The 20665-nt window shown below is 48.8% G+C and overlaps 2 protein-coding genes across 14 annotated transcripts in view; one reads left to right on the plus strand and one right to left on the minus strand.

Moving 5' to 3' along the window:
* LOC118718505 (carbonic anhydrase 13) overlaps positions 1–20665 on the minus strand; it is a 46957-nt gene that overhangs the window by 17950 nt on the left and 8342 nt on the right. For all 3 annotated transcript variants that reach the window (XM_045581580.1, XM_036437375.2, XM_036437374.2), the window contains exons 3-4: positions 6859–6920; positions 3587–3784 (exon numbers count right to left, since the gene is read on the minus strand). In XM_045581580.1, the coding sequence (XP_045437536.1) occupies positions 3587–3784; positions 6859–6861 (201 nt within the window). In that variant the 5' untranslated portion in view covers positions 6862–6920. The remainder of the gene's footprint in view (positions 1–3586; positions 3785–6858; positions 6921–20665) is intronic.
* The window catches only part of RBIS (ribosomal biogenesis factor), a 20802-nt gene continuing 137 nt past the window's right edge, over positions 1–20665 (plus strand). The window contains exons 1-4 of one of the 11 annotated variants that reach the window (XM_036437380.2): positions 1–11; positions 14013–14020; positions 18435–18551; positions 20295–20411. In XM_036437380.2, coding sequence (XP_036293273.1) covers positions 18438–18551; positions 20295–20411 — 231 coding nt within the window. In that variant the 5' untranslated portion in view covers positions 1–11; positions 14013–14020; positions 18435–18437. Of the gene's footprint in view, positions 12–2305; positions 2312–13846; positions 14021–17143; positions 17192–17643; positions 18330–18432; positions 18552–20294; positions 20412–20665 lie in introns of those variants that run through there. The other 10 variants (XM_036437383.1, XM_036437381.2, XM_036437378.2 and 7 more) reach the window with 10 other exon arrangements.

Raw genomic sequence — 20665 nt, forward strand, 5'->3', positions numbered from 1 at the left:
GAGGGCTGCCTGTCCCCTGAGGCTGCCAGGCCCAGGGGCCCAGCAGGCGGCCCAGGAGCGCCTTCCACAGGTTGAAGATCTGGGCTCACCTTGGCTTCACCACCCGTGACCTTGCACACACTCTCTGACCTTGAGCTCCAGCTGTCAGGCCATGACCCCGGAGAACAACAACACCTCCCCACAATGTCATGGGGAACAAGAAAAACTGAGCACACAGCCCTCACCCCTGCCCGGCAGACAGCTGGCCCCGCGAGCTATGATTGCTGCGATATTGCTGTTGTTTCTACAAATGCGGGCAGAGTAAGTGCATCTTCTTAGGGAAATAGGAAACACGGGACAGAATTAACTTTTTAAAAACCCATCTGATGTTGCCACTGGGGCACTTTGCCTCCACAAAAATGCTCTCTGACACCTTGGCAATAGAGCCCAACCAGTAGGGCTCAGTGGTGGAGCGTCGACCTATGAACCAAGAGGTTCTGGTTCAATTCCTAATCAGGGCCCATGCATGGGCTCCATTCCCAGTGTGGGGCTTGCAGGTGGCAGCCCATGGATGATTCTCTCTCATCATTGATGTTTCTATCTCTTTCCTTTCCTCTCTTGGCTCAATAAAAATATATTTAAAAAAATAAAATTTTGGCAATAGAATCATATCTTAAGGAGACAGAAAAGTGTCTTACTAGAAACCAAGTCCTGAAGTGTGTCCCGACGATTAATCTCCGCTGGGCAGACCGGAGGCCCAGAGGCCAGAGGCCGGAGGCTGAGCTCGGCACACCTCGCCGACAGGACTCATCTCCCTCACACAGCAGCGGGCAGTGCCGGGGCCAGGGCAGCCTCAGCAGCAGCTGGACTCAGAGGCCTCATTGTTTTATGTGCACAAGATTACATGCAGTGACAAGAGTTGTCAAAAATGCCCCACCTTACATAAGCAGGAAAGATGGCGAGAATTTCATATGTCATCTTCCATGAACAGCAAGAAACAAAAGGACAAGGTAATGCGCTTGCCCTGCCCTCTGGGCTGCACTTCAGGAGAGCAGAACGCTGTGTGCGGACCAGCACCGGGGTGCCCTTCTCCTCGACCTGGCGCCAACTGCAGCTCAGAGCTGGTCAGGGTTCAATCAGCAGCCAGAACAGTCCCCGCGCAGCGCACGCCCTGTCCTGTCCTGTCAGCCTCCCAGTTTCTGACTAGATTGATGGATGTCCCTTCACGTCTACCTGCCCCAGGAGAAAACTGGGAGCACAGTTAACCAAGTCTGTGGAGAGCGAAATGGCCGGGCACCCTCTAGGTTCCTTCAGACCCAGGCTGCTCTGTGTTAAGTAGCTGCCCATCTCCAGAGCCCCGGGAAATGAACGGGGAGAGGAGCACCACCCAGCAGGCCGCTCTGGGCCACTGTCTGAGATGGCACGGCACTCTGCTTCTGCTGGCCTGGACACACTTCGCGGCTCTGCTGGTGTCCCTGTGGCACCGCCCGCCCCTGTCCCTGAGGAGATAAGTGATGGAGAGGATCTTAGGTTTGGCTCTAAACAGCCTCCGCGATGCTTCACAGATAAATGAGCTGGGAACGCACATGCCCTGGGCGGTGGCCTGCATCCGGGGGCCATGGCCTCCGGGTGCAACCAGCCTGGCATCCGTCTTTCCTCTTCTGTTGCACGAACCAAGTAAAGCATGTACCTGTCACAGCGCCACGCCACGGGCGGGCTCAGGACTCACCTTATTCTAGAACTGGAACCCCTGTGAGAGGAGACACTAAGCAGCTGGCCCGGGAGAAAGACGGAGATCCCTAAAGGCCAGCATTCTGGCTGGCTCGGGGAAGCCTGACCGAACCCAGGCTTCACCCAGATTGGCAGCCTCGCCTCGGGGAGCACAACGCTGGCCTCCCTCTGCCTCACCGGCTCCACACGGGAGCATCTGTGCTAACAGGTCCCACCTGCAACCCTGACCACGGGCCAGTGTGCTGACCGCCCGCTCGAGCAGGGTTCCGCACTTGGGGGAGGTGAGACAGAAGGTCACAGTGGTCTCGCCTGCCTTCGAGATGGTCTCTGATAAAAGTTAGGCTGTGGGATACGATGAAGAATAGAGGCAAAATATTTTTAATGAGAATGATTTCGTGTTTTCAAGTGTCAAATTACTCATCTCACTTTCCAGCCTAGAGATGAGTAGATAGACATTATTGTCTCTATCTTAATTCTGAAAATGAACGATCCTTTCTCAAAAATCATACCTGGCATACATTGAGTCCATTTATCACTTCATCCAGCATTTTTAAAAAATCTCCTCCAAACAATGCACTCATACAAGAAAGAGGTGCAGAGGGTAAGACGCCAGAGGCAAGTGCCCTGGAAGTGGGGAGCATGTGCTACCTCAACCAAGGGGTCTGTGTTAGCTGCTCCCTGCCACCAAGCCCCCCTGCTGTGGAACCGGAAGCTTGCTGGTGTGTGCTGCGGTATTGCCCCTGCCTCGGGCCTGTCTGTCACAAGCCAGGCCTGCGTGTCTCTGCCCCGGCCCGGCATCACTGCCTGGACCATGAGCATGGCTGCTGCACCAGAAAGAGGCGCTTCAGACAGTCACCATCCAGCCCAGCGGGATGCAGCTCCTCTAAGAGGACCCGCCTCGTTCCTTTGTGTCCCCTGGACCCAGGACGGTGTCTGACAATGACTGCAGAGGCAAGTGCCAGGTGGCTGCCGGCGTGCGTGCCCAACTGCTTATTCTGGGACGAGGACTGTAGCCTCAGTTTCCTTTAATACTTGAGATATTATCACCAGCATCCCACCATGATCGTGGGTGGTGCAGACTTGGGTTTGGAAAGCCTTGGATTTCTACATGACCACATCGCATACGTAATCATGTGCCCATTACATCATCTCCCTGTTACGTCACCCTCCCGCCCTCTCAGAGCAGAGGGGGTTGGAAACACATGACAAGCAAGGTCCCTCTTTACCCCCCCAGTTGAAAACACCATGTGTTAGTCTTCCTTGTGCACGTTTACAATGCTCTGAACAAATGATATGAGTCACTTTTACAAATTTGACAAGTATGAGGAAGATATTTTATGGGCTTATAATTCTAGCTAAGAATTAGCATTGCATAAACACGGGAACTATGACTAAACCAAAGCTCAGCTTAATGAGTAAGTGAAGCTTTCTTCCAATGAAGGGTTTTTTAAATTTAACTACATGTATCGTTAACAGAGCTAATGCAGCATCATCTCAATATTAGACAAAAAGTAAAAGTAATTTGTCAGCAGCCTTAAAACATGAGTCCCTAACCTTCTCTGTCACCTAACTTTTAAACTTGATACTAATCTGCTTCTTGGGCGTGGCCGTGCTGGAAAGTGAAGGAAACACGCTTTCTATTCATTTGGCTCGTGTGTTCTGTATACATGACACGGTTTCATTTGGTTGGCCATCGTTTACTGATAGTGTGAGACACTGACCCTGAATGAATCAAGCACAACTTTCATTACAGGTCCCAGTAGAGTACGAACAGGGACACACAATGGGTAGGTGTTTCAAATAAGAGAGAAGAGAAGTTACCGTCCGAGAAGTTATTGGCCGAGCCCCTCACCTCACCCCGCAATGGAAAGCCCACCTGATTTGTCCTCCGTGTCATCAAAGTCGACGTTGAAGGAATGGCCACTGTTACTGATGATCTTGGCGGAGCTCGAGTCATACGCAATGCTAAGGGGGCGAAGGGAAGAGTCAAACTTCGCTTCCTTGGTTTTAATCTCAATCGGGGACTGCTGGTCCCCATCAGCGATGGGAAAGAGTTGGTTCCAGTGAACAGGACCTGGATAAGCACACAGGACCAGAGAGAGGACTGAACAGGGGTTTCATTCGACGAGTCCTCCTGGAGCACAACAGGACGGGTTAGTAAAAGGTCTCCACCTTCAGGGCCTTCACACCTAACCCTGTGTGCAGCTGTTTTACAGACTCCTTGCTCTTATTAGAGGCATGGAGACTTCCTGGTTTGCATTCACTCATTTTCCGAATCAAACAAACGCTGGGGACAAAGGAGCATGTTTGTTTTATAAGGTACTTTCCAAAGGCACTTTCCTGCCAGGCAGAAAACAACAGCGTGATTCATCTGAGCCCAAGATTCCGTCTCAGCCCAGGAGTGAGGGAGCTGCAGGCTCATTCAGCTGGAGGAGGGACATGGACTGAGCCTGCGTGGCCCGTGGCATGAGCAGGTATCACACTCACAGGGTAACCCCGCGCCACGCTGCGCCGTCCGGGGAAACTGCATGTTCTGGGGTACCTGCTGGAGTCAGGGCACATTTGTCTCTCCTTCCTGCACGTCAGGCGCCCCTCTGGGTTTGCTTTGCCAGTACTACCTTTGCATTCCAAAGCCGGGGACCACGGTCTCCCTGATCCTCTGCTCAAAAAACCAAGAGGGTGCCAAGCTCCCCGGCAGACACATTTGGTAAGTGATGTGAGCCTGCAGTGCCCTCGGGGCCTTGGCCTTCCTCTGCAGACCGGACTCTCAGAACCAACAGCAGTGCGCTCCAAGTGAGCAGCACGTCAGTGCACAGGGACACAGTGTGGCCACTCCTCTCCCCCTGCTCCTGCCCGAGCAGCCCTACTGTGAGGAGACCTCTTCCCTCCCTCCCCGAGCAGCGGGCCTGGCCCCTCCATACTCAGGCTCCTATTCCACAGATGGCGCAGCGTGACCATGAGCGCCATGCTGGTACTAGTGCCCGAGCATTTCCAAAGTAAGACTTAGAATTCAACTAAGGCATGCACAGATGCCACCGTGGGCAACAGCTTCATCTCCAAATCGGATTCCCCCATGATGCCTCCTTTGTCAGAAAAGAGTGAGTGCTGTTTCCCTCGCATAGGCTTCCGGAGGACCGGCACCGGGAGTGCACACCGCACACAGCACCTGCTCCTCGGTGACGAGGCCCCGCACTCACCCTACTGCACTCGCTGGCACAGGCTAGTCCTGCGCGCTTATGCTCGCTCTCTCTCTCTCTCTCTCTCTCTCTCTCTCTATCTCTCTTTCTTCCTCCCTCTCTCTTTCTTCCTCCCCCTCTCTCTCTCTCTCAGCCACCAGGCGTGACTGCCTAGAGCATATTAGACTTCAGATCTGCCCACTCTTTCATGGGGAGTGCCCTTCTCCTAACCACTCTGCCCGGTTTCCAGTCTTTACAACAGAACCATTTTGAAATACTCAGCGTTAAATATTAACTACTAGGGTAGTTCATTCCCTGCCTGTCCAGACCTCCAAGTTCCACCCCATTTACACACGGTGCCCGGAGAAGTGTGTAGTGTGTCTGCCTCTGACTCGGAATATCGGGGTGACCAGGGTTTGCAGTGACTGCCCCTTTCTGAGATGGGCCAGCAGCACCACGGAGGGCTGGGCAAGGTGCCCCCTCCCAGGCTCCTGCCAGCTGCTCGCCCGCAGTGTAACCAGAAGCATCACTTGCCAGTGATGCATCATTCCAGTGGGACATGGCCGCGGTGACAGACTTCAAGGTCCCCTCATCGCTATTGGTAGAAAGCTACCAAGTCACTGCTTGCTAACAGCTCTCCCAAGAAGATTCTAAAAAGTTCTGCAGACAGCTTCAATGTTTCCCAACATGTTACAGTCATCACTCCTCCCTGATCCAGAGCACACTCTTCCTGACCAGTCAGGGCCTGCTGGCTGCAGTCACACTACTGCACTGCTCAGGGCTATTCCAGCAGAGAAGGAATGAAAGAAAATTGATTTTGTCACCTCCCCGAACATAAATTGAAAATCAGCAAAATATAAGATAATTACAGCCTCCATCAGAAAGAAATCCACTGAAGTTATTCAAGTTTTAAAATACTAAATTTTATCTACTAACATTTTTATTGGCAAATTAATTTTGCCAATAAAAAAATAAAAAACTACAGTTAAAAGTGAAACTTTTCTGTTTCTTTGTCAAAGTAAAGTTTCTATAAAAATCAACTACACAGTAATATACATTTGTCCAGTAATAATTATTATTAGTCACAGGCCTAATTTTTTCTATTTCTTTTTTCTAAATTTATCTTTATTGTTGAAAGTATTACAGATGTCTCCTTTTTTCCCCTTTGACCCCTCTCTCCTGCACCCCCCCCCCCCCCCCCCCCCCCCCCCCCCCGCATTCACCCACTATTGTGTGTGTCCATGGGTTCCGCATATATGCATAAAAGTTCTTTGATTTATCTTCCCCTCCCCTGCCTAATATTGACAGTGATTCACTAAAAGGCTTTCTAGGTGTCACTTTGCAATTAGTTTAAATAATCAGTATTTGAAAAAATAAGCTGGATAAGTTGTTTAATAGAAGAAATGAGAAAATGGTTTACTTTTGGTAGTTTAGAATAGACATCAGTAACTGCATTTTGCCCACGTGCTTTGATTTCAATCCCTTTGCTGACCCAAAGTGTCTGCAGGGTGCGTTGGGGGCGGGTGTTGGGGACGGGAAAAGAAGCCCCCCTCCACTTGCACCTTCCAGAAAGAACCCAGCCCGTGCAGCCAGCAGGACCGGTGCTGACCCCGTCAAGGTTACCAGAAACCCCATCCAGGTGCCCCAGGAGACACCCTGCCTTCTCAGAGCTGTCATGCCAGTGATTTTCTTAAACTCAGTTTAAGCAATTTCCACGATTAATTCCCGGAGGAGTCACCGTTCAATCAATGTGTCCTCAGACTGCCTCTCACCCAGAAGGGCTGCCACCAGGGAAAGTGTTCCTCTCCCCCAGCTTCCAAAGGGCAGTGATGTCTAGGTCTGGGGACCCTGGCATGTTGTCACCCCTGAGCCGACAGACACCCCAAGGAGGCTCCCGCAGTGGTCCCGGTGGCCCCTGAGCCCCGCCCCAGATCCCCCTTCCCTGCCCCCGCCCGCCCTCCCGGGGGCTCACCATTGTGCTCCGCGTACCCCCAGCTGAGGCGCGACATGGCTGGAGGGAGGCAGCAGGGACACTAGCGGAGCTCTGCTGGGCTGGGCGTCCCGGGTCCTTGCTCCAAGCCCTGAGCGTGGGCGGGAGGGCGGGGGGGGGGGGGGGGGGGGGGGGGGGGGGGGGGGAGGGGGGGCGGCTGGGCTTCCCGCCCTGCACTTTGGAGGAAGAGGCGCTGCCGCGTCCGCGTCCCGGGACGGGTGGGTGAGTCACGGGGTGGGCGGTGCGCGGTGCTGGGGGCGGGGGCCCGGGCGGCAGAGCCTGGTGGTGACTGAGCCGCCGAGGAAGGCGCGCCCCACTGACACCCCCTCTCCCGGACCCCGGACCCCGGACCCCGCAGCGCTGGGCCCAGGAGCTCCCAGAGCTCCAGGCAGAGGCTCAGCCACAGCCCTGGCCTGGACCGCCGCTGAGGGCCCCCCACCCCAGCTCTCCTCACCCTCTGCAGGTGGTGGCTGGCACCTGGGTCCCCAAGTTCTGCAGCCTTTTGCCTGCCCCCAGAGGGCGAGGAGTCCCCTGGGTGCTGGGGGCCTGTGGCTGTGCCCACATGATTGCAATCACTGTCCCAGCTGCTGAGGCTGAACGGTGGGTCCATTTGAAATTTCACCCCAAATGTACAGTGTCACTTGAGGACAGACTGGTGCCAAGAGCGTTTTAATGAGGAGTCATCTTTCCTTTCCATCTCGGGCCATCTGGAGCTGCAGTGCCATGCCTGCACGGCCAGAAGGCCCTCTGGGAGGCCGCGGGGGGTAGACAACATGTGGGGGTCTGAGTGTGCTGGAGCCACAGGTCCTGGCCGCCTGCCCCGCCGCTCCAGTCCTCCTCGCAGTGAGCTGTATGCTCCTCCTGCACCAGGAGACCCCGGCTTCCTCACCCACCCTCTGTGCCTCAGAGGGGTGCGTTTGTGCCAATATAACAAGAGCCAATAGGTCTGATTTATACTCACTTTCATCACAGAAGACAATGTGTGTGTGTATATATATCTGTATTCAAATACACATATACAAAAGGACTGTTATCCAAAATACACAAAAAATTCTTAAAACGTATCAATAAGAAAGCAAACCACCTGATTTAAAAACGGGTCGAAAACTCAGCAGAGATGTACAAATGGCCAGGAAGCACATGAGAGATGCTCCACACTTGTGTGCTCAGAGGAACTAACCACAACAGCACGCCATTCCACACCGATCGTGGAATCTGGACACAGACAGCACCAAATGCAGGCACGAACTCTCACTCATGCTGGCAGGAATGCAAAATGGTGTAGCCTTCTCAGAAGACAGTTTGGCGATTTCTTACAAAGTTAAACATACTCTTCCCCTAGGACCCAGTAGGCATGTTCCTTGGTATTTATCCAAAGGAGCTAAAAATGTATGTCCGCACAAAAGCCTGCACTTGATGTTTATACCAGCTTTATTCATAACTGCCACATCTTCGAAACAACCAAGATGCCCTTCAGTAGGTGAGTGGATAAGCAAACAGTGGGAAAATAAATATCCAGACCATGGGATATTGCTCAGCATTAAAAAGAAATGAGCTATCAAGCCCTGAAAAGATGTCAATGCATATCACTAAGTGAAATAAGGCCATCTGAAAAGATCACTCTATGACTCCACTACTATGACCTTCTGGAAAAGGCAAAGCCATGGAGACAGAAAAAGATCAGTGGTTGTCAGGGGCGAGAATGGGATTAGGGGGGGGGAGGGGTCAGGAACAGATGGAACAGAGGATTTCAGAGCAAGAACATACTCAGTGTGATACTGTAGTGATGGAGGCATGTCATTTTCTAAGCCCATAAATATACAGGCCCTGAGAGTGAGCCCTGAGGTAGGTAGACTGGACTTTGGTTGATAATAAGGTGTCAATGTAGGTTAATCATTTGTAACTAATGTACTCTTTGGTGAGTTTTGATAATGGAGGAGGCTCTGTGTTTATAGGGGCAGGAGGTATATGGGAAATGCCTAATACTTTCCTCTCAATTTTGGTGTGAACCTAAAGTTACTCTTTAAAAAGAAAAAAGGTTTCAGAAAAAAATAAACTCACAAAAAAACTAACTGGTCATATAAAATACACAACACACAGAGGACCTAGCTTGTAGGAGGTCCTATGCCAAATTTGGGACAGTTGGCCATCAGAAAGAATCATGCTGGTAGATTATAATCTCCTTCCCTCAAATTACCCATGGGGCAGGGGGAGAAAGAGCGAGAGAAAATGCTTCTCTCTGAGAGAATGCTAGCTACTAACTGCAGATGGGATGACAGAATTTTAAAGCCATTTTTGCAAGGCCAATGTAATATCCAGTTCAGGCAAAGATCAGTCATGGGAGCTAGAACTGCTGGACAAAAGATGATGGAGTAACAGGACATTTACACAGCTTAGGATTCAGAGTCAAAAGTTATGTAAAAATCCAACACAATGGGTAAGTCCTACATTGGGAAAAACAGCGGAAATAAAATCTTCCAGGCAATAGGACAGATGACACGGCAGCAGGTAGGTGGTCTCATGGAACCGATGTTAATGTTTGCTGTGCGATGATCTGGTGGGAAGCCTGTAGATGAAGGCTGATGCCCTGGGGCTAAAGTCCCTGCTGCCTGCAACTGACTCTCACATGTTTTGGTCAGTAACCCATAGATCTAGCTGAAGGATGTGTGGGAGCTCATGCTCAGGAGAGTATTCTTTCCATTTTTCTGTACATGCTAAAATTTAAAAAAAAAATTGGAGTCAATGAACCAATTAACTTGCTAATTAACCCTTTACAACTATTTGTGGGTGTTTTCCTTAATAAAGAGCCTCTGTCTCCAGGTTCACACCCGTCAAGTACAAATAAGTGGAAGATTAATACTGACCAGTAAACCCAGGAATCCTGACCAAGGCCATAGTCATCATCTCCACTTCACTCTTGAACCAACTGGATCCAGCCTAGTCTTCCCTGCAGCAACCACTCTTAGTAGGCTCTTCAGGGAGTTAACACCTTATGTTTCGAGCAGCACTGGGAAGTGATAACCCTAGCCATAGAGATACTTAGGGAAGTGTAGTTACATACCAAGGGAAAATCAAAATGATGCTGTCAGCACTTGATGAACTGATATTATTTTATAATATTAGGACATATGCACAGACTCTCTGAGATGCACATTTTCCCAAGTACTCTTTTTAGAAAGCCTAAATGTGAACCCAAGTGGCTGTTTCCGTCTGGTTTTACTGAGAAGGAAAGCCAGGAGCAAGATCCCTGTTACAAAGAGGCCGGCTCTCATGGGACACAGCCCCAGCGTGCAGTCTCAAGTCCAAGGTGCTCTTCAGCAGAGCCCATGCCGCCTCCATCGCACTGTGATTTGAGCAGCTGGGTCTTATTAACCACAGGAATGTCTTATCGCTGGTTATCAGTGGAGAGTGTTGATTTTATAGAGCTGGCACTGTATGGAGTTTGATTTCCTTACCTCTCATTCCTAAGGTTGCCCTGTGGCAAGGGGGGGCACAGTGCGAGGTGCCCAGGAGAGACCTTGCCAGGAGGTTGCACAGAACCCACAGGCACCAAGGTTCATGCTGGCCCAGGTTCATGCCAGAGGGGAATTCTCCAGTGAATCACGGCTCGGGCCACTTCTCAAATTCCAGCTTTCAGAGTTCTGTTCTCTGTTGTCAGACAAGAATAAGTTGCTAAAACCTGACTTTCTACATTTCTGGTCTTCTGCTTCCTCTCATGGTTTTCTAATAATTTTTTCATATCCGATTTTGAATGTTTCATATCTTATTTGAGCACATCACAAGAGTAAAGTCTGAAAAAGAGAACTAAGATTATTTAAAAGTAAGTGAGCTGTATAGACATTAGGTCAACACTGAAATTTCCAGATAATTGAGTTTAAAATAACCCAGCTATCAAAGAATTTAGCTAATGGTTCTTTGGCTTGCAATAAGTAAGTCAATGTCACTCTACTGGTGCATGGTCTTATTCCCCAAGAACACGTAAGGGAATGCCCTCAAAGATCTATGTAAAAAGATGCTCATCATAACGCATTTATAGCAGAAAAAAAATCTAGAGACAGAAATATTAATGAGGAGTTGGAATAACTTACTGTATATTCAAAAGATGTAATTTTAGAGACAAATATTACATTTAAAGCATACTTAACATATTTATATTTATAGATTATACATTTTTATCTAGAGAGATACTCTGATTTTTTTCATTAACAATATGTGTATTTGCTTAGAAAAAAAGGCTGAAAATATATTTTGAAAAATTAGTGCTGGAATCTATTCATTGTCCAAAAACATTTGTGTGGCAGTTTTGGGCACCGGGGATGGAGCAGTTGCTGAGCTGGCCCCTCCTTCCTCACTGAACGGACTGGCAGGGAGACAGTGTTTGATTTCTGGGTCCGGGTCACAAGAGACATTTCAGCGTCTGTTTTGTCTTTTGGACCCCTCTGTCTGGGGGTCATCAGCTTCCTCCTCATGAGACACTCAGACCTGTGGAGATGCCTTCCTGGAGAGGACCCAGGGTACCTGAAACCTCAGGAAAGACTCGAGCCAGACACATCCAACCATGCCCCCACAAAGTCCACCCCTACGGAAATGTGAGATAGTGAGGACTCTTGTTTTGAGCAACTAAATTTTGGGATGATTTGTTATGCTTTAGAAAACAAAGACATTTGTAAACAAACCAGATAAAAAGTTCTGCCTTTATGGAGAATAAGCAGGATACACTATATAGTATATGGAATAACGGCACAGTAGGGAAGAGGGCCTCTGATGGTACAGAGGTGGTCAGAAGGCCTCTCTGGAAAGACCATTTGAAATAAGACCTGAAAGGTGAGGGAAGAGCTTAGCAGACATGTAGGGGCCATGATTACAGGGCAGCGAGAAGCAGTGTTGGTCAGGGGGGATCTCAGAGCCGGGCAGAGGCCCTTGTAAGTGCTCTGGCTTTTACTCTGGGTGATGTGGGAACATGGGAAGTTTGGAGTTGAGGGATGACATTATCTGATCACTGTTTCAACCCAGGTGAGACAGATGATGGGAGCTGGACCAGAACCCACTCATTACTGGTGTGCACTTCTTTATGCTTTCCTCAATTTCCCAAATGTCTACAATGACTCTGCATGACGGTCTAATAGGAAAGGGGGAAAATAAGTTTTTAAGGAACATTTGTTTTTTGTTGTATTTATCATAATAATGAAAGCCATGGCCGGGATCAGTGCGGCTTAGTGGATAGAGCGTCGGCTTCGGGACTGAAAGGTCCCGGATTCGATTCCAGTCAAGGGCATGTACCTTGGTTGCGGGCACATCCCCAGTAGGGGGTGTGCAAGAGGCAGCTGATCGATGACTCTCTCTCATCGATGTTTCTATCTCTCTCCCTCTCTGTACAAAATCAATAAAATATATTTTAAAAAAATAATGAAAGCCATGTAATTCCAAATTCCAGCACAGTGGAGTTGTTCTAAAACAAAACAAAGAAGAGAGTAAAAGACTGTTGACTGTAGTGTGTGCAGACAACAATTTCAACTGAAAAACAAAATCACTATTGAGCTTTAGACAGCCTGAGTGTTTGCTTATCAACTGAACTTGGTTATTACAAAGCACAGCATCCTTTCATTTTTTTTTTTTCAAACACCGCTAGAATTCAGTGTCAAATTCTAATTTAGTAACACATGTCCTTCTTTGCCCTTGCCAGTCTTCTGGGTTTTAAACATGCACCTGCTGCCACAATTCTTGTCGTTTTACACTATTACTTGCATTTTAACCAAGAACCATAAAATCCGCGGAAGAACTTGATGTACCTTCGGATGTTTTTATAGCCTCTGTGATATGCACTGCACTTTTCTCAACCTTTGGCTATTTTCTATGTTCAGGTTTGGGATTTCTAGGCATTTGGCCAGAGTACTCTGGATAAAACTGCTTCCTTAAGTTAAAAACAGATTTGAGGAGCGGAGATAAAAAGAAGTTCTCCTCTAGGCATTTGCTCATCAGATGACAGAGCTTCGAAGTCATTTTCCTTTCCTACAATCCCTGCTTTTTCCACTTCAGGGCATTTTCGTCTCTGAGCAAACTAAGTCACAGCTCCCGGGCCCTGGGCTGCGGAACGTGGGTGGGACAAAGGGGACAGAGGAAGGGGCCATGGCCGGCGGGCAGACTCACAGGTGGAGCATGAGTTACAGACGCTGCGAGTGCACAGCTGACGCCTGGACCCCCGTCCGCGGACCGCGGCATCCCTCCCGCCCGGCCAGGCCGCACGCGTTCCCAGGAGAGTCAGGTGGGAACGCAGCACCTGTGCGGTGACACCTGGCTTTCCGGGACGGCCAAAGGGAGCAGCGACACACGGGACACCGGGTGGACTAAGACTGGATGAGGGATGCTCTGCAAGCTTGGGGGTACTTTCCAGGACAGTGAGCCTTGAGATCGGAACGGGTGGTGTGCTCGCGGACGCCGAAAGGCAGGCGGGCGTCCGCTGCGTTGCTGGAGCTCCCATGGTGACATCTTCCCGTGGCCCTGCGCCCCTGCCTGGCCCCAGGCGCGGCTGTGAAACAAGGAGATACCTGAGGAAAGGACTTGGGCTCCTCGCGCGTGGACGCCAGCCAGGTGCGAGCGCCCCCTCCTGGGACCGACGGCAGAGGCCAAGGGCGACCGCTTGGATGACAGATCACGTCCTCTCGGTTCAGTGTTTGCTAAACCACAACCCTGCTTAGACTGGGGACGCTGGGGACCAGACTTCCTATAGAGGGCGGGTTCTCGCGGAGGGCGGGACTTCCTGCGGAGGGCGGGGCGTCTCTCAGATACAGTGCCCAGAAACAAGAACCCTGAGGGCGGGGCTATGTCAGGGGCGGGAACCTGCTCTAGGGCGGAACTACGTCCCGTACATGCGGTGGGCGGGGCTTTGAGTGGGTACTGTACTACCAGCCTCGGTGAGTGGGGCTACGTTCTGTGGGCGGGGCTTGTCTCTGTGTTCTGGCCGAGTCACGAATAGACCTTCGCTTTGTGGGCGGAGCTCTGCTCGGTGGGCGGAACCGCGGCCTAGGAGGGGAAGTTTAATTGGCTGCCTCCCCGGAACTTCCTGGATCCTGCCCGTGCCTGTGGCGTCACCGGAGCTGGAGTGGCGAGCAGCCGCTGGAGGGTGTGAGAGGCCGCAGAGTGAGAGGTTCGTGGGGCGTTTGGGGCTGGGGCTGGGGCAGGGCTGGCGGGCCTCGCGCCGCTGCGGTCGGTCCGGGGTCGCCGCGCGTCTCCGACTGCAGGGCCTCAGCCCTGGGCCGGGGCCAGTTTCTGGGTTTGTCTGGCGTCATGATTTCCGTGCGGTGTTAAGGGTATTCCCTGTCCCCCCAACTTAGGATCTTCCCTTCCCCATGGACCTGCCTGTGCAAGCCGGTGTGCTTCAGGTGTATGTCATCCTGTGCCACACCTGGCACATGGAAGCAATTGATGAATGGTTGGAGTTTGGTTACTATTGGAAGGATTTTAGGTCATTGAACTTAGGGAAACTTATCTGTATTTTCTTTTCTATAATAATGTCTTTTCTGTAGTGTTCAGACCTGGAAAGAATTGCTGTGAGTTTTTTGAGCCAAACTCGACAGTTGCGGGGAAGCAGAACCTCAATGGATTGAGATGATGCTCCGGAGAATTTCGGGTTACATCTATGTTTATACATTGCAATCAAAGGAGGGGACATACCCTGTTTCCCCGAAAATAAGACAGTGTCTTATATTAATTTTTGCTCCCAAAGATGCGCTAGGTCTTATTTTCAGGGGATGTCTTATTTTTCCATGAAGAAGAATACGGTACACATTTATTATTAAATGAAAATAAAGGAAATTTATTACCTGTATACGGTATGGTAGTATGGTAGTTGTCAACACAAACCAGACAAACTGAGAATCCTACAGTATCAAGAATTTACTCATTTATTCAATGACAGTCATGTCATCATCTTCTGGAACATCATCATAACAATCCAATTCCTGAATTTCCTGGTGAATTTCTTGTGACTCCATTTCTTTCAGAATCAGTGGACCAAATCTCTCATGTTTAGCAATAGCATTCTGAGACAGAGCCTGGGGGGGCCTTATTTTTGGGGAGGATGCCTTATATTTCACTCAGAAGGAAACTTATAAGTAGGTCTTATTTTCGGAGGATGTTTTATTTTCGGGGAAACACGGTAGGTGGGTTACATGCAATCCATTGGTGATAGACTAGAGAGGCGGGAGAAAGCAAAGCGGGGAAACCCCTGGGATTGGATAAAAAGGAAAATGATGGACACATACTTAGGGGTGCAGGAACAATTAACATGATAATGAAGGAATTGGTGGTGTCTGTCCTGTCACCCAGCACTTTTGGTTGTGCCCCAGGGGGTCTGGAAAATGAGAAGTTACAAGTTACAGACATTTCTAAGTGTGTGTTATCATAGATGCAAAAAGACAAATAGGCTCAGTTAAGGTTAAGGTTGACCATATCAGTGAAGATAGCAGCCTAGAAGGTGACTACCCACCATCACTGCGTTCAATTACAGTTTAATTTCAGACCTTCCTTGTGGTGACTTTAGGTCTGAGTTTGCAAGACGGCCACGCAGGCCTCCCCTGAGCTGTCAGGTCAGCACGTGCTTCCGTCCACAGTATCATTTTTAAGTATGTATTAACTACTGTTGGGGTGGAAACTGTGGCTGTTAAGTAGTTGGGGACTTGGAGGATGTAAACTTCAGAGAAACACAATGTGAGCAAAGGGAAGGAAGCGGTGATGGGCAAGTGTCTTCAGAGAACAGTGTACAGCAGTGTGCAGGGGGGGTGCTGGGAGGCAGAGGAGAGTGACAGATGAGTCTGGTTCTGGGTTCCAGCAGCTGCCAGAGCACATTGCTCCTTGTGCCCTCACAGGGTTTTGCATTAGCATGTTCATTTCATAGACTGTTCAGGGTAGACTTGGGTGCACATGGCTCATGCCAGGGGTGGACAGCCTTTCTGTAAAGGGCCAGGTAGCAAATACTTTAGGCTTTGTGGACCACAGTTACAGCAGGAAAGTGCCCGTAAGACAATACATAGTTGAATGGACATAGCTTTGTTCTAATAAAACTTTATTTACAAAGAAGATGTCTAACCTGATTTGGTCCAGGGGTATTGTTTGCACAAGCCAAATCTAGATACTAGCAGTAACCCAGTAAATATTACAACATACTTTTGTATTGCATTTTCATTTATACAGGGTCGGGCAAAAGTAATTGTATGGGAAGTAATACAATAATCTATAATAATTAAAGGGTAATATGCTAATTAGACTGAATATCTTCTGATTGTCATTCGTCTTACCTGATGAAGCTGGGGATGGAGGGAAGTTGCTCTTCTTCCAGGTGCCGGCTGGTGGCCAGAGCAAAGCCCGGGTCCTGGGTACCAGAGGGAAGCCAGGGGAAAGAAGGGCTAATCTTGCATGATTTTCATGCATCGGGCCTCTAGTTCTATATACCGTATTTTTCGGACCATAAGACGCACTTTTTTCCCCCCAGAAGTGGGGGGGAAAAAGTCCCTGCATCTTATGGTCCAAATATAGCCTACACATATACTGTAAAAAAAAAGTTTTTTTACTTGCCTGGCTCGGTGTGGTCTGTGTGTGCTTGCCTGGCTCTAAAATGGTTCTAAATGCTGCTGCTTACTTTACAGGGTTGATTACATGTGTTTATGACTGTGATGTTGGGTTTTAATGCACATAAAATATTTTAGGACACTATTTGTTTCAGAATCTTTTTTTCTTCATTTCCCTTCTCTAAAAACTGTTGTGTCTTATGGTCCGGTGCGTCTTATGGTCTGAAAAATACGGTAATAAAAGCCTAATGTGCTAATGATATGCTAAAACTGCGTAATCTCTCGCTAGACATACACTGATTACTAGGGGGCAGAGAGTCAACCACTTGATCAGTCGCTGTGACGTGCACTGGTCACTAGGTAGGTTAGCACACTTCAACAGGAAGGTTAGCTGGCTACTGGATTCAGGCCAACCACGGCTGAGCAAGACAGGCCAGACGTGCCCTGGAGCCCTACCGTGGTCCCTCCCCGGCTGACCAACCTCCTCCATCCTTCCCTGGCCTGATCGTGCACTGGTGGGGCACCTCAGCCTGGCCTGTGCCCTCTCGCAATCTGGGACCCCTCGGGGATGTCAGAGAGCCGGTTTCAGCCCAGCCTCACAGGCCAAGCTGAGGGACCCCACTGGTGCATGAATTTGTGCACTGGGCCTCTAGTTAATCCTATATAATAAAACCCTAATATGCAAATCGATCAAACGGCAGAACTACCAGTTGCTGTGACACGCACTGACCACCAAGGGAACAGATGCTCACTGAAGAAGCTGCCCCCTGGTGGTCAGTGCACTCCAGAAGCCAGGCTCACAGCTGGTGAGCGCAGCGGCAGTGGAGGGAGCCTCTCCCACCTCTGCTGCAGGCAGGCAGTAGGGAGTGAGGGGTCCTGGACTGCAAGAGGGATATCTGACTGCCAGTTTAGGCCAATCCCTTTGGGCGTAAGCCTGCAGGTAGACATCCCCTGAGGGGTCCCAGACTGCAAAAGGGTACAGGCTGGGCTGAGGGACACCCCCCATACAGTGCACGAGTTTCGTGCACTGGGCCTCTAGTAAATAATAATACAAGAACAAACTTCCACATACAACTGTAAACCTACTCTGGACAGGAGTGGCCGTATTGCCCACTCTGGACAGGAATGGCTGTATTCCACCACTAGCTCTGCCTGGCATTCCCTGATTACTACTGCTGTGACAGTGGATGCATCAACTTCCCTTTGAATGGGGATAAAAAGGACACAAAGTATTGTGAGGAGGAAATTAAAGTACATAAAACGAAGGCATAGTACTTGTACATAGAGTAAAAGCTTAGTAAGTCTTGACTGTTAATATTTTTTAAATTGTTCCTCACGTGCATTGTTAAAGAGATTGGAGAGATGTGTCTAAGGTAGAACTTACAGGCTTAGTTTGTGTTCAGCTATAGAATAAGGAATATCTAAAGTTTCAAGGCAAGAGCCATCTACAGGGAGATGACCTGACAGATGTGAAAGTAATCTAAGGGAAGTGGGAGTAGGAAGTACAGGATTAAGTTCTGTACTTAATCAGAACTTAATGGGCACACCGGAGAGGACGTGGGAATGAAACAAGGAAGGAGTCAGTCCTAGGATATGGCACCGGAGTGGTACAGTAGCATGTGAACTGCAGGGTGGGTAGTGATGGTTAACATGGTGGGCTGCTGCAGGAAGCTGAAAAAGCAACTGTGTTGATATTGTTGATTCAAACAGCAAAAGTGAATGTGAATTTACAGCACCTGGCTCACAGCGCCTCCTGTGAGCCAGGTGCTGTAAATGCAAAAAAGAATTAGATACCTATTCTGCATTCCCAACGGCAGAAAATCTAAAGGCAGCTGAAGACATGGAAGTAATTTAATACATGCAGCAACTTAAAAAATAACCAGCATTAAGGTGGAATTTCTTAGATTTAATTGGTACCTGCACTCTAAAAGCTTAAATTGATTTACAGTCATAAAAGTGGGCAGCTTAATTGAGCTTCTTTTCTTTCTTTTCTAGACAATGGCCAAGAACAAATGGAAAGGGCAGAAGCACAGGAATGTGTTTCACATAGCCAGCCAAAAAAACTTCAAGGGGAAAAGTAAAACAAAACCCGTGACCACGAATCTTAAGAAGGTGAACATTAAGCACCCAGCTTCCTTGTTTACAAGCAAAGCATGACGGCAAAGCTAATGAGAAACCAAATGTTTTTATTTAAAACAGGTTCTTAGCCTCCCTTACAAGGGCAAAAGGATTTTAAACATTTGTTTTTTAAAAAAATCCAGATATACAAAAAGAAAAAAATTAACTGCAAACCATTGAGACTCCCAAGTAACAATTTGATAGTTTTATTGGATCTCGGCAATCCCCATCAGAACCTGTCTTCTCTGACCTCAGGCATATTCAAGAACCTGTCAAGTGAAAATACCATACTGTGTTCCTTAAAATGCAAAATTTGAAAAGTTTATCTTTTTTGTTTTTACTTCAAAATATTTGGGCAATAGGAAATTTATTCATCAAGATGTATATAGCAGAGTGAGTCCTGCAGAAAATGTTTTCAGGTTGAAATAGTATGTGGCATCAGCTCTCTGGGACTTAGTAAATATCATGATAGCGCACAGAAATGTAACATTTTTCAGTTTTCATGAACTAGTTGAGGTCAGCTTTTTGATCAAGCGACTTTATGATTTTGGAAATGTTATAAGGGAAATAAGGCCCATGATACGACGGGGGTTTGGAGTGACACTTTCACATGGAATCGCCAAGCCCTGAGTGAGAAGGAGCTAGTGATTCGGAGAGCGGGGGGGTGCTGGGGGCAGAGCGCTGCCAAGGCCCAGGTGGTGCTTCCTCAGGTGGAAGCACCGGCGCCTCCTGTGCTGAAGGAAGTGCCCAGAGGGAGATGTGTGCGTTGGCAGCTTGGGCGTGTAGTTTTCTCAGAAAATGGCCTGACTTACCAGAGGAGGGCGGTGGACGGCCAGGCACCAGGTAAGTGGTCAGAAGTTTGTGGCCACAGATTTAAAATGCAGCCACTCACCCGGCTACGATTTTCTAGGGCTTTGGTTTTAGGCTCAGCAGTCTGATCAGTGAGTATAACTGGCTTGCAGGCAAGTATGATATGGGAGAGATGTGGAGAGAGGAAAGTTCATTGGTTGAGGAAATAGTGGTCTTGGGTCTGTGTTGGCTGAGGGAATGCAGGAACGTGAAATACTGGATGCGGAGGCTGCAGTGAGATGTGAGAATCCTGACTGAACTGTATGTGGACAGATAAGGACCGGCAGAGGCCACAGCATTAGGTTGTTGGTGGGGCCACAAGCAGTGACGCCAGGCCTGGACTTAGTGAGACGAGGCTGGACATCTTTCATGAAGGAGCAAGTAGTCCTGGTGTTGGCAAGTGACAGGGGGGAGGGTGAGGCCAGCATGTCCCAGGGCATAAGGTTTACAGGAAGAATGAGACCTCCACCCCACCGTTCAGATTCAAGATGGGGGCTGCCGGGTGGCTGTCCTCAGACTGCCGGGACCTCCATTGGGGCCAGAAAGTGAGGGAGGCTGAGGCCCCGTTAGCAGGATGGGGGCATGGGATGCGGGCTCCCGCCTCATTGGCAAGAGATAACAGCTCGGCCATCTGGTCCACGCACTGGCCTGCTTACCCAGGTGAAGTCAATATAGGGGGTGTTCCACATACTTGTCCTTCTTAAAAAACAGAACTTTTTGTCCAACATTGCCCAATAAGACTGAGATTTTAGTGTAAAGCTTGCCCAGAAAACTGGTACAATTGACTTAAGAATTTAGGTTTAACAAGGTTAAATGAAGGTTGAGTATATTTTATCCTTAAGGGTTATGAGGCCTGGATTAATAATGTTCTTTTTCTTTTTTAAAAAGATAAACATTGTGAATGCTGAAAAAGTTAAAAGAATGAATGAAACTTTTGTGGACATACAGAAGGAGCTTGCTCACTTTTCTCAAGGCCTTTCCCTCGAGCCTCTGCAGAAACAGCTGGTGCGTAGAGCATTTCCTTTTAATAAACGGAGGCTAATAAATTAACCCCCTAATTCCCACAGCCTGTAAGTCGAATGTGATTTTCAAGTACTTGGCTCTCTGGTGTACATGGCTGTGCTGTGTGTATAGCATATTCATGAACATTGTGAACATGAGAATTTACCATGTTTCCAAAGGCATGAGTAGAAATGAAGTTGGGTACTAGATGAATGGGTAATTTTGTGCACCACTGTTACCTAACTGTTTACACCTAA

The sequence above is a fragment of the Pipistrellus kuhlii genome, unplaced genomic scaffold (genome assembly GCF_014108245.1).
Source record: "Pipistrellus kuhlii isolate mPipKuh1 unplaced genomic scaffold, mPipKuh1.p scaffold_m20_p_14, whole genome shotgun sequence".
In the NCBI taxonomy this organism is placed as follows: Eukaryota; Metazoa; Chordata; class Mammalia; order Chiroptera; family Vespertilionidae; genus Pipistrellus; species Pipistrellus kuhlii.